The 12539-nt window shown below is 43.9% G+C and overlaps 2 protein-coding genes across 3 annotated transcripts in view; one reads left to right on the top strand and one right to left on the bottom strand.

Moving 5' to 3' along the window:
- The window catches only part of PKD1L3 (polycystin 1 like 3, transient receptor potential channel interacting), a 27672-nt gene extending 19009 nt beyond the window's left edge, over positions 1-8663 (top strand). Inside the window, exons 9-15 of the mRNA XM_023514080.1 lie at positions 2199-2326; positions 3420-3580; positions 4805-5015; positions 5403-5504; positions 6692-6823; positions 7598-7690; positions 8600-8663. Of these exons, the coding sequence (XP_023369848.1) occupies positions 2199-2326; positions 3420-3580; positions 4805-5015; positions 5403-5504; positions 6692-6823; positions 7598-7690; positions 8600-8629 (857 nt within the window). The 3' untranslated portion in view covers positions 8630-8663. The remainder of the gene's footprint in view (positions 1-2198; positions 2327-3419; positions 3581-4804; positions 5016-5402; positions 5505-6691; positions 6824-7597; positions 7691-8599) is intronic.
- Positions 8289-12539, bottom strand: part of IST1 (IST1, ESCRT-III associated factor) — a 36510-nt gene continuing 32259 nt past the window's right edge. For both annotated transcript variants that reach the window (XM_003791389.3, XM_023514083.1), the window contains 2 exons: positions 11140-11188; positions 8289-9632 (listed from right to left, as the gene is read on the bottom strand). In XM_003791389.3, the coding sequence (XP_003791437.1) occupies positions 9433-9632; positions 11140-11188 (249 nt within the window). In that variant the 3' untranslated portion in view covers positions 8289-9432. The remainder of the gene's footprint in view (positions 9633-11139; positions 11189-12539) is intronic.

Here is a 12539-nt window from a genome sequence, read left to right as displayed (position 1 = left end):
TTTTTGGTTGCAGCCATCATTGTTGTTTGGCGGGTCCGGGCTGGGGATTCGAACCCGCCACCTTAGGTGTATGTGGCTGGTGCCTTAGCTGCTTGAGCCACAGGTGCCGAGCCGGAAATCTAGACTCTTAATTGTTTCTGTTCAGACTTTGCTATTTCCATCTGAGCTTGTCCCTTCGAAGATATCTGATACCTCCAATTTCTGAGCCTTTCTAGGGTTTTGTGGTTAGAATTGGGTTACTTTTGGGGTTCCTACACTGCTGAACCCTTTCAGCTTTCTTGAACTTGCTAAGTCAGCATTATTCCTCTACTTTTCAGCTTCCCCCATTTGGTCACTCTCGAATCTGCCCTCCATCTTTGTCCTTTTGTTTTTTTTGAGACAGAGTCTTAGTATGTCGCCCTCGGTAGAGTGCCATGGTGTCACAGCGCACAGCAACCTCCAACTCCTGGGCTTAGGCAATTCTCTTGCCTCAGCCTCCTGAATAGCTGGGACTACAGGCATCCACAATGTCTGGCTATTTTTTGTTGTTGCAGTTTAGCTGGGGCTGGATTCGAACCTGCCACCCTCTGTATATGGGACCCACGCCCTACCCACTGAACCACAGGTGGCACCCCTGGCTTATTTATTGTTGTTGCAATTGTTACTGCTGTTTTAGCTGGCTGGGGCCAGGTTTGAACCTGGCACCCTGGGTATATGGGGCTGGTGCGCTACCCACTGAACTACACAGGTGCTGCCCGTCTGTCATTTTCTTATCCCTTCATTGTCCTTGTAGTGGCGTTTTGTAGGGATTGAGAGGGAAGCTGGGGCATTCCATTCCCTCAGCTGTAACAGGGAGTCTGTCCTAATCATCTCCTTCCTCCTCTTCTCCCCACTCTCCTGCCCCGTTGCCCCCCAGGTGTCCTTCCATTTACCATTAGCTGTTACTTCTGATCAAGTTGTTTTCTTCCCATCCCCACAAAGAGAAGACCACTTCTCTCATACTTATTTCTAAATAAAGTATAACAGCTTTTTTTTTTTTTTTAGGAGACAGAGTTTCATGTTGTTGCCCTAGGTAGAGTGCCATGGTATCACACAGCTCACAGCAACCTCCAGTCCTTGGGCTTAGGCGATTCTCTTGCTTCAGCCTCCCAAGTACCTGGGACTATAGGTGCCTGCCACAATACCTGGTTGATTTTGTTGCAGTTTGGCTGAGGCCAGGTTTGAACCCACCACCTTGGTATATGGGGCCAGCATCCTACTCAATGAGCCACAGGCGCCACCCTAAGTGCAACAACTTAATGAAGATTTTTAATAGTACCAAAAATTGGACAGGACGGCTCAGCACCTGTGGCTCAAGTGGCTAAGGCGCCAGCCACATATACCTAAGGTGGCAGGTTTGAATCCCCAGCCCGGGCCCGCCAAACAACGATGATGGCTGCAACCAAAAAACAGCTGGGCGTTGTGGCGGGCACCTGTGGTCCCAGCTACTTGGGAGGCTGAGGCAGGAGACTCGCTTGAGCCCAGGAGTTGGAGGTTGCTCTGAGCTGTGAAGCCACAGCACTCTACCCAGGGGGAATAGCTTGAGGCTCTGTCTCAAAAAAAAAAAAAAATTTTTGGACAGGAGTAAAAATAAACATGAGGAAAGTCCCAGTCTTGAGAACTGGCTATCTGAAGTGGAAATAAATTATTTTTATTCTTATTTTTTTTTTAAAGCATTTTATTTTATTTTTTTGCTGTTTTTGGCTGGGGCTGGGTTTGAACTTGCCACCTCCGGCATATGGGATCAGCACCTTACCCTTTAGAGCCACAGGCACCGCCCAATTATTTTTGTTCTTAAATGTACTTTGTACCTATAACGGACATATCTAGTTGTGATACTTTGAAGTTTTATGGAAAGTATATTCCCAAGGCCTTTCATGAATTTTATAAACATTCTGGGCTGGAAGTTGACCTTCATTTAAACATCAGAGTATTCATGGCATACTAATGGTGCTTCAGACTTTTGTCTGGGTACTTTTTCTAACTGGGTACAGTGGGGTCAACAGTGATCTCATTTAATTTCCATGACAGTTCTACAGGAAATGCTAAATGGAGTATAGAGACACAGAATCATTTGAACCGCTGGTATTGGAACAGTTGGTATTATTAAAATACCTTGAAGAGAAGAGGGCAGCAGTTTTAAAAGACTCTTGACCCCAGGTGTCCGTTGTTACTTCCAGGTGCTTTCTTCACATCTGTAAGACTGGACAGTTTAACTTCCCTTCAGACATCAAAGAAGGGCTTTGCCAGGTCTGTCGCCTCACAAGTCATCTATTATCTACTAGTCTGTTACTATGCCTTCATACAGGTGAGTTGAAAATGTCAGACATGAGAAATAATAAAGGTTGCCAGATTTTATCTGGGGAACTCTACAATGACATGTTACTAGAATTATAGCTGTGATTTCATTCCTTTCTAGAAACCTGAATTTAGTTAAAGGCTTACTTATTGCCAGGCAGAGTACAGCTCTTCTAATTTTCAAGAACTAAAGAATTAACTCTATAAAAACATTACTTTATAGGCGGCGCCCATAGCTCAGTGAGCAAGGCACCGGCCACATATACCTAGGGTGGTGCGTTCGAACCCAACCCAGGTCTGCTAAGTAACGGTTGACAACTACAACCAAAAAATAGCCAAGCACTCTGGCAGGTACCTATAGTCCTAGCTACTTGGGAGGCTGATGCAAGAGGATCACTTAAGCCCAAGAGTTTGAGGTTGCTATGAGCTGTGATGCCATTGAGTTCTACTGAGGGCAACAGCTTGAGACTGTCTCAAAAATATATATATATATTACTTTATATATAGTTTTTCCTACCCCTTATAAGTGGTACTAAGTAGGGTGAACAAAGAGCAAGTACTCAGAAGCACAAATGATTGCTCTCAAAAGAGAAAATATCTATGCCACAGTAGTTTTTGCTTTTGGGGGGAGGAGAGGGGTGTGTCACTATGTTAGAGTGCCTGCCACAGTGCCTGACTTTTTTGTGGCAGTTGTCATTGTTGTTTTAGCTCGCCCAGGCCAAGTTCGAACCCGCTAGCCCAGTGTATGTGGCCGGCGCTGTAACCACTGTGCTACGGGAGCAAAGCGCACACACGGTATTTTTTTCTTTATTTGCAGATTTAATATCCAATTTAGAAATGGTTTTTATTTATTTTTAAGTGACAGGTCTATAGTCTCCAAGAAAACGAATTAAATATATAAAATGGAAATTGTATTAGAGGCCACCTGTTCTGTAAGCAGCATTTGAGTGACTAGAGCTGAAGCAGGACAACCCATTTGTCCAACTTAGATCTGATCAAGTGCCCAGCAGTGTGCTTTGCCTGTAGAAGGCAGCGCTGCTCGCAACGCCTTATTAGGGAGAGGCCTTGCTAATCTTTCTGACTGTGATGTGTGATGTGTTTAGGTTCGGCGGCTGAAACGGCAGAGCTGGAGGTTCTTGAGTAGGAAGAGAAACATTCTGGACACGAGCATAATCCTCATTAGCTTCATCATCTTGGGGCTTGACACAAAGAGCATTTCTCTCTATAAGAAAAACATGGCACAATACCGCCAGGACCAGGACAGGTAAGAGGGAGCCGGATAGCCCTACCTTGTATCCGAAGTTTCCTGGTTATACATGTGTATTCTTTGAAATTCCCTCTCTTCCTCCTCTAGCCTGGCCAGATGTGTATTTGTATATCAGAGTTAAAACAGAACTTGAGCTAATGTCCACAACAGAGAAAACAATTAACTACAAACCATAAACCATCTAACTTCTGGTCCCATTGGCAAGTTCCTCAGGCTTCACAGCACTTAGGTATATGCTTGTCGAGGACAATGCATTTCAATTTCCCACAGCAAGGTCCTGGCATTGGTCATTATTTTGCACCCCAGCCAAGGTATAAAGCCTAAGGCATGAACAATAATTATCTTTTAAATAAAACCACAATACCTCATCCATCCTTTAAATGCCAATGGAATAGTTTTCTGGGTAGGGATGTCCATCCATTAACTCATCCTTACCAAGAGAAGTCTGATGCTCCTTTGGGCACCTTCTCCAGTCTTTCTCATGGAGAGAATCCAGTATCCCACAACACATTGCCAGTTGGTGCTTTGCTAACCTCTTCAGTGATCAGCAGTCTGGGCTGTGACCTATGTTAAGACTTTTCTTGCAGTACTGTCCTCATGGCCCCTATGGAAAACTTTCATTCAAGAATAGTAGGTCTGCACTTGAATGGTGCTGTGTGGTACTGCCTAGGTCTTAGGCAATGAAAGAACTGAGACCAGGTGCCAAGTAACTAGTTTCTACAACACAAAACTCAATAACAAAACCTAATTTGGTGAGCAACACTCCTTACCTCTCGTTTACACCATCCATCATTCTATTATAAGCACTATTAATCCTATTAGACCTACTACCAGAGAATGGAGGATCAGGAAACAGACCAGCATGATGACTCTTCTCATTGTGTTAACTCATCTCTTCTCAAGAGCAGAGATTAGGTCCAACTGGAGAGTACAGGAGGCTAGTTTTGATTTCCAGGGTGAATTTGGACTAGACAAATCAGCACAGGTCACGTTTCAAGGTTTCCTTAGCTCCTAACTAAACTGACCTTTGCTAACGTTCTCACATCTGCCCAAGTACAAGGGCCACGCTAGAAAGCAGAGTTCTTCCATCAGCAGGCGTTCAGCCTGACAGGGCTCAGCACTGCTGGGCTTCAGCAGCAGGAGCATGGGAAAAGATGCCATCAGAGGACCTGCTGATGCCTCATACTTCCTACTGAGTGACCATCAGCTTTCCTGGTACAGGTTCATCAGCTTCTATGAGGCCATAAGAGCCAACTCTGCTGCCATTCACCTGGCAGGCTTCCTACTTCTCCTGGCAACTATTCAATTGTGGAGTCTGCTGCATCGTGACCCCAGGCTGCAGGTCATCGGCAGGACACTGAGCAAAACCTGGGATGAGGTGGTGGGCTTCCTGCTGATCATCTTGATCCTGCTCACTGGCTATGCCACTGCTGTAAGCCCCCATGCCCAGGGCCTCCTTCCCTAGTGTGCTGTGATTTTGGAATCACATCATTTCTCTTAGAAAAGGTCACAATACGGAAAACCCACAAGTTCTGGAGAAAAGACAGGAGAATAAGCAAGTTGGGTTTAGTTATAGGCTAACTTAAAGCTAGGAGTTTGTCTCCTCTCTACAATGGGAATAAAATATAGCTCAGAGGGTAACAGGAAGGTCAAATAAACCTAAATGACAACACTCTAATTATAAAGGCATTTTGTGTAACTGGGGGGCATAGTGATTTTGAGTGCCACAAGGCATTTCTTTCCATTCCATTGGTTCTCTGTTGGCCACCTCAGCACAGATCTGCACTCCCTCCCACTGACTGGCCTTTCTCCACTTTAGTTTAACCTGCTGTTTGGATGGAGCATCTCCGACTACCAGACTTTTGTCAGTTCAGCTATGACTGTTGTTGGTCTTATGATCGGAATTGCTCACCACAATGAGGTAAAAAAAATAAAACCCATCTTCATTTTTCTGAAGAGCTTTACTTGGCTCAATGTATCTAACAAGGGGGAAATTGTTTATAAAAATAGTCCCCTGCTGGGCATGGTGGCTCACACCTATAATCCTAGCACTCAGGGAGGCTGAGGCTGGTAGATTGCCTCAGCTCAGGAGTTCCAGACCAGCCAGTCCAGCCTGAGCAAGAGGGAGACCCCATGTCTAAAAATAGCCAGGTGTTGTGGTGGGCGCCTGTAGTCCCAGCTACTTGGGAGGCTGAGGTTGGAGAATCGCTTAAGCCCAAGGGTTTATGGTTGCCGCGAGCTATGAAATCATTGCACTCTACCACAAAGTAAGACTCAGTCTCAAAAAAAAAAAAAAAAAAAAAAAGGAAAAAGAAATTGTCCTTTCCTAAGCACTTAGTTGCTCCTCCCTCACTTCCTTATCTTACTGCTGCAGGACCCTGGGTCTGGACTTGTTCTCTCACACCTGGCCAGGTGCTTGATTCTTGATCAATAGCCCTTTGAAGTGTCTAATGGAAATGACTTAGAAAACTGAGGGAGGTACCACTCCAGGAAGAACTGCATTATTTATTTCTGTTTGAAATAACTGCAGTGGCAATGGAGGCTCCTTCACTATCTCTTAGAAAGTTTTGTAAACTTTCTTACTATCTTTCTCTTCAATAAACTGTTTGACACTTGCCAGAAAAAGTCAATGGCAAAAAAAAAAAATCCTGTAAGAAAAGCCAGTTTTTCTTTTTGTGGTTAACCTGTTAAAATTTTGGCAGATTACTCTGTTTTAGAGCTCAAGTTTCTTGACAGGGTAGAGATAGTCTGCATTTTCACTTCTGGTGTCCATTTATTCTCTCAATATGCGTCTGCTGTCCCTTTAAGCTTCTATTTTTGTATTTTCTGAAACTATCAAAACTCACATGAGATGTGAATCATTTATAATTCCACTGTGACTCATCCGTTTTCTTGTGTAAGCTGTGATGTTAGAATTACTTTAACATCTTTATAGTCAGTCATTCCTGTCCTACTGTCCATTAACTATTTTCCCTTTCATTATCTTTGTGCCTCCCTCCCTAGTTTCCTCCAGGTATGCTTGGGAGTAGATCCTAAACATTAGTGCAGAGCTGTCTGTAAAGTAGAAACTAATCTGCCAGTCACTCAGTCTTCTTACTCTCTTTCCAGGTTATGGCTTTAGACCCAGTCCTGGGCTCCTTTCTGATCTTCACCAGTGCCATCGTGATAGTGCTTGTGATAATTAATCTTTTTGTTTCTGTCATTCTAATGGCCTTTAGAAAAGAAAGAAAGTCCCCTAAGGTAAGTAACTAAAAAATTATCATGATTTTCTATCACTGGGAAAGCTGAACCTTAACAGCTCTGAAGATTACAGACTGACATAGACAGTATCAGAATATTTATTAGTTTTGGCTCCGCGCCTGTGGCTCAAGTGGCTAAGGCGCCAGCCACATGCACGTAAGCTGGCGAGTTCGAATCCCCAGCCCGGGCCCGCCAGACAACAATAATGGCTGCAACCAAAAAATAGCCAGGCGTTGTGGCGGGCGCCTGTGGTCCCAGCTACTTGGGAGGCTGAGGCAGGAAACTCGCTTGAGCCCAGGAGTTGGAGATTGCTGTGAGCAGTGAAGCCATGGCACTCTACCCAGGGGGACAGCTTGAGGCTCTGTCTCAAAAAAAAAAGAATATTTATTAGTTTCAACAGCTCTGCCAACTATTTTCCTAGGAAAACCAGGCGGCACCTGTGGCTCAGTGAGTAGGGCAGCGGCCCCATATACCAAGGGTGGCAGGTTCAAACCCAGCCCTGGCCAAATTGCAACAACCAAAAAAATAAACAAAAAAACTATTTTCCTAAGAAATATACCAATATACCAAGACTATATAATGTTCTATAGCAACTGTGCGATAAAGAGCTGGCCCTTAACAGTTAAATAGCAGAAACAGTGATACTTGACAGTAAATTGTATCTTTACTATTACACACTTACTAATTTTTATGTTATCTTTGGTTGTTTCTTTACTTGAACATTAACAGTAATTTCGATTTTTCATTCTTCTCCTTTGGTTTTCAAATACTCAGAAAGAAGCCACACTGGTAGATACTCTGCTACAGAAGCTCTCAGATTTGCTAGGAATCCAGCGACACCAGGCCACCTCATCTAAGCAAGCAGCCGTAAGAGCAATGTGCAACAACATGTTTTAGAAGATCAACTACCGTGATTCTGTTACTTCCTATCTTGGCTTATTATTTCCTAGCGTATTAATTACTTATCTTTGCATGGGATAGCTTAGAAAATTATTGATGTATATAATATACTTTGTTCTTAATTCTGCTAGTGAGGAGTAAAAATCCTCTTGGCTCCACATTCTTGCTTATGGATCTTGGCACTGTCAGGAAGGGGTAATACTGCAAAAACATTACAGAATATACTAGCTCTGCCAAGCATTAAGTAACAGAACACTCACTGTGCCACAGGACGGCTGTGAGAAATCAATGAGTCAGAAGTGACCTCATGGCAACCTACTAAAAATAGATACAAGCATGTGCTTTGGCTGACGTGGAGCCTTGCCACAGAGGAGTAACCAAACTCACGGATCAGATGTATCTGGGCTTAAATACAGAGATCAAAAGACACCTGCCTTTATGAGGGAACCCAAAGTGAGGCTGGCTCTGGCTTGTGGATCAACATGGATAACTTGCTTTTAAAATATTCTCCACTAAAATCCAAATTTGTACTTCCTTGTTTGACCCAAGAGTGGAGAAAGCAGGACACAGGATCTTCTAACTTTATTAGCAGCTACTGAGCTATGAGATACAAACCAGAACCATTTAAAGAAAAGTTGCTCCAAACAGGTATGTACAGATAGACTACACAGAAGTGAAGCCATCCCTGTGAGGAAGGACAGTCTTAGCTAAGGGGCAGAGGAGCACGTGAGCTACAATAGTAAGAGTCGCATCCATTCAGGAAAGCAGTGAACTACAGCCATGTGGGCACCAAAAATAGTTATCTGAGATCAGTTTTAAAGTTTCCATTAGTTATAAAGTTTTCAAATGAAAACAGGTACCCCTCTTTTCCTGTAGGCTTTCCAGCTCACTACCCAAGAGTCTTGAGTACTTCTATTAAGGCAGCTGGAAGCCCACGAAGGCTTGAATGGCAGCTTCTGCCCAGTATGTGGCCTGTCCTCCCTCTGCCAGAGATGCAATCCAACAGAACATGCCATGTGGAAAACAGAAATTGCTACAGTGCTGCCCTCTTGTAAAAGGGAAACACAGCACTCAAAATAAAGCAAAGGCCACAGAGGGCTCCCTGAGAATCCAGCAGAACTAAGCGAGGACTTCAACTTTTCAAACAAATTTTACAACTGGATCCAGGTGGAACAGTGCCCTGCAGCAAGGAGTGTAGATACCAACGAAAGGGCCAGCTTCCAGGAACTGTCATCATAATGGCTTCCGGAGTCATGTTCTCTCTCTCCCATTCACATTACAGAGAAAAGACACACCATGATCTTGATTCTCTCACCTCAACCCCGGACAGAGGGGCCTGTTTCTACATCTGGAACCTCAACATGAGACTGAGAGGCTCATGGGGTGCTCTCCTTCACTGTCGTGCCCTCTCTGGTGGCTCTCCCCACAATGTGTTCATCTTCCCACTCCTATGGAGAGGCCAAGAGAGAACCTGGGATCCCTCTGACAGGAAATGGCAAGCACAGCTGCCAGGAGCCACCTGTTAGTCTCTTAGGATCAATAGAGAACTGGAAAGCAGCAGAATCTGGAGAAGTAGGAAGAGAGCCCAGAGGAAGTGTGCTCAGTGATGGTTAATAGATGAAACGGAATTTCATGGAGATTCTTTGTTACATGGAGAATCTGCTCAGTCTCAACTCCCAGAACTTAGAAATTGCCTAGATTAAAGGGGCCTATGTTTTCTTTTTCAGTTCTTCAAACCTTCGAGAAAGATCATCAAAGTCAATGTCTTCAGATGCTGAGGTGCTGGCACCAGCAGATGCGGTGGGTAGTGTGTCTGGCACAGATGGCAACTCCGGTAGTACAAAGTTGTCGTAGTTATCCATAGGCCGGGAAGGGAGCTTTGCAGGGGCTTCTGGCTTGGGTCCAGGACCTATAAAATAAGGCAAGAAGCACAATGTTATAAATGCCAGAGAAATGGCTCAGGTCCCTTTGGGCAGAAAAAATTATCAAAACACAGGAGAAAATACTTGTTTTTAAAATAAATTAACTCTTAATTAAGATCAATATAGGCCAGGCAAGGTGGCTCACACCTGTAATCCTAGCACTCTGGGAGGCCAAGGTGGGTAGATTGCTTGAGCTCAGGAATTCCAGGCCAGCCTGAGCAAGAGAGACCCCATCTATAACAATAGGAAAACTTCCTGAGCATCATGGCAAGCACCTATGGCTCCAGCTACTTGGGAGGCTGCGGTAGGAGGATCTCTTGAGTTCCCAAGAGGTCAATGTGAGCTATGATGACGCCACAGCATTCTATCCAGGAAGACAGTGAGACTCTATCTCAAAAAACAAAAACAAAACAAAAAAATACTGCTTAAGAAGAACCAGAATACTACTTCCTTAAGGCTTAGGGAAGAAAAATTGTATAAGGAATGTTTATGTCTGTATTATCTGAAGTAACGGGCTATGTATTTCTGGTCTTTGGCTTTGTATTTTATGTTAAAATCATCCCATTTACCTAGTGTTTCTATTTATATCTTAACTTCTAGAATAGGCAAAACTAAATTATGGAAAATCAGAACAGTGCTTGCCAATGGAGGGGAAGGGGGAAGTTGACTGGAAAGAACAGCACTTGGGGTGCTGGAAACATTCTATACCTCGAATCCAATAGCAATTGTGTGTGTATAAAAAAAACTCAGTGTGACTTTTAATGTAAATTGTTAATTCAACAACTGTCTCTAATGTTAGAAGTATCCTCCCTCAGGGTTTCTACAATTATTTTTCAACTGCATGGAGAACTACATGAGCATGCAATGAGATTATATACTTTTCACCTTTTTAATACCTCTCCAATGCCTGCATTGAAAAAAAATTATTTTTGGTATTTCCAGGCACAATAGAACCTGAAGCAGCAGTAACAAAGAACTTGAAAGTGACTTGATCTTAAAAAAACTACAAAATCAGAATAGCGATGCCAGGCATGGCTGGTTCATGGCTGTAATCCTAGCACTTTGGGACGGCAAGACAGAGGGAATCACTTGAGTCCAGGAGTTTGAGACCAGCCTAGGCAACATAGTGAGACCCCGTTTTTATCAAGAAAAAGAAAAATCAGCCAGGTATGGTGCTACACGTCTTGTAGTCGTAGGGGGTGAAGCAGGAGGACTGTGTGAGCTGAAAGTTCAAAGCTACAGTGAGCTGTGATTATACCACTGCTCCTCTAGCCTGGGTGAGGGTTATCAATGACAGAAACAGGAAACTTGGGAAATTCTTTTATCTCTGGAAGCATTAGAAGCCTTAAGTTCTGTTTTAGCCATACCAATTCTGAGAAAGAGTAGGGAACGTGGGTAGAATATATACCATGGACATGGAAACACTCTCTGAGGGAAGAACAATGACGACAAAACAGAGGGTTCAGTGATGAACTTCAAGTTTCTGACACTCACCAACAATCTGTGCAGAAGAGACATTCTCATCAGCATTAATGTCATCAACCTGCAAGAGAAACATTATCAGAGGAAAAAGCAGTGGCATCACTAAAGAAAGTACCTATATAAACCTCTGTTTTCTTTTTTCTTTCTTTTTTTTTTGAGATAGGAGCCTCAAGCTGTCACCCTGGGTAGAGTGCTGTGGCATCACAGCTCACAGCAACCTGCAACTCCTAGACTCAAGCAAGTCTCCTGTCTCTGCCTCCCAAGTAGCTGGGACCACAGGCGTCCACCACAACGCCCGGCTATTTTTTGGTTGCAGCCGTCATTGTTGTTTGGTGGGCCAGGGCTGGGTTTGAACCTCCCACCTTAGGTGTATGTGGCTGGCGCCTTAGCCACTTGAGCCACAGACGCCGAGACCATGACACCTTTTTTAATGATACCTTCACCTTTCAGGCCAAGAGGAAGCACTAACCACTAGATATACTAAGAACCAAGTCCTCAGATGCTGATAAAGACCTCCAACCTCATTTCCAGAAATAGCTGTGGGTCATGCTTTGACACATGCAAGACCAAAGCATAAGACCAACTCAGGCCCAGTGTAAAACAAATCAGCTAGAGCTAAAAACAAAAACCGGCTCAGGAATAGGAAGATTTTCCTAGGTGAATGATTTACATGCCACATGCCATATCAATTTCTCAGTAAAGTACCAGATGAAAACAGGGTTCAAAAGGCATGTATACTGAGGAAACAAGGCGTGCAGACAATTAATTCTGAACAAGACTGTTACAACCACATATAATTCAAGGCATCATTATCATACTGGCAGTTTTAAGCAAGTTTTTAACTATAAGACTAAAAATGTGAAATCAATGATAAAGTTGAAATTTGCTAACTAAATTCTTTTTTTTTCTAAGACAGAGCCTCAAGCTGTCACCCTGGATAGTGTGCCATGGCATCATAGCTCACAGCAACCACCAACTCCTGGGCTTAAGCAATTCTCTTGCCTTTTTTTTTTTTTTTTAAATTATTTTCTCCTTTAACTTTTGTTGTGGTTGCAGTTTTTGGCCAGGGCCAGCGCCCTACTCCTTGAGCCACAGGCACCTCCTTTTTTTTTTAGAGACGAAGTCTTACTTTATTGCCCTCAGTAGAGTGCTGTGGCATCATACAGCTCACAGCAACCTCCAACTCCTGGGCGTAGGCAAACAGCCTCCCACGTAGCTGGGAGTACAGGTGCCTGCCACAATGCCCGGCTATTTTTTGTTGCAGTTTGGCTGGGGCCAGGCTTGAGCCCCGCCCTACTCACTGAGCCACAGGCTCTGCTAACTAAAATTTTTTTTTTTTTTTTGAGACAGAGCCTCAAGCTGTCCCCCTGGGCAGAGTGCCGTGGCATTACAGCTCACAGCAACCTCCAACT

This window comes from Otolemur garnettii, unplaced genomic scaffold (genome assembly GCF_000181295.1).
Source record: "Otolemur garnettii isolate 467f Iridium unplaced genomic scaffold, OtoGar3 scaffold00047, whole genome shotgun sequence".
Lineage (NCBI taxonomy): Eukaryota > Metazoa > Chordata > Mammalia > Primates > Galagidae > Otolemur > Otolemur garnettii.
The sequence above is the reverse complement of the archived record's forward strand: the minus strand, read 5'-3'. Positions and strand labels throughout refer to the sequence as shown.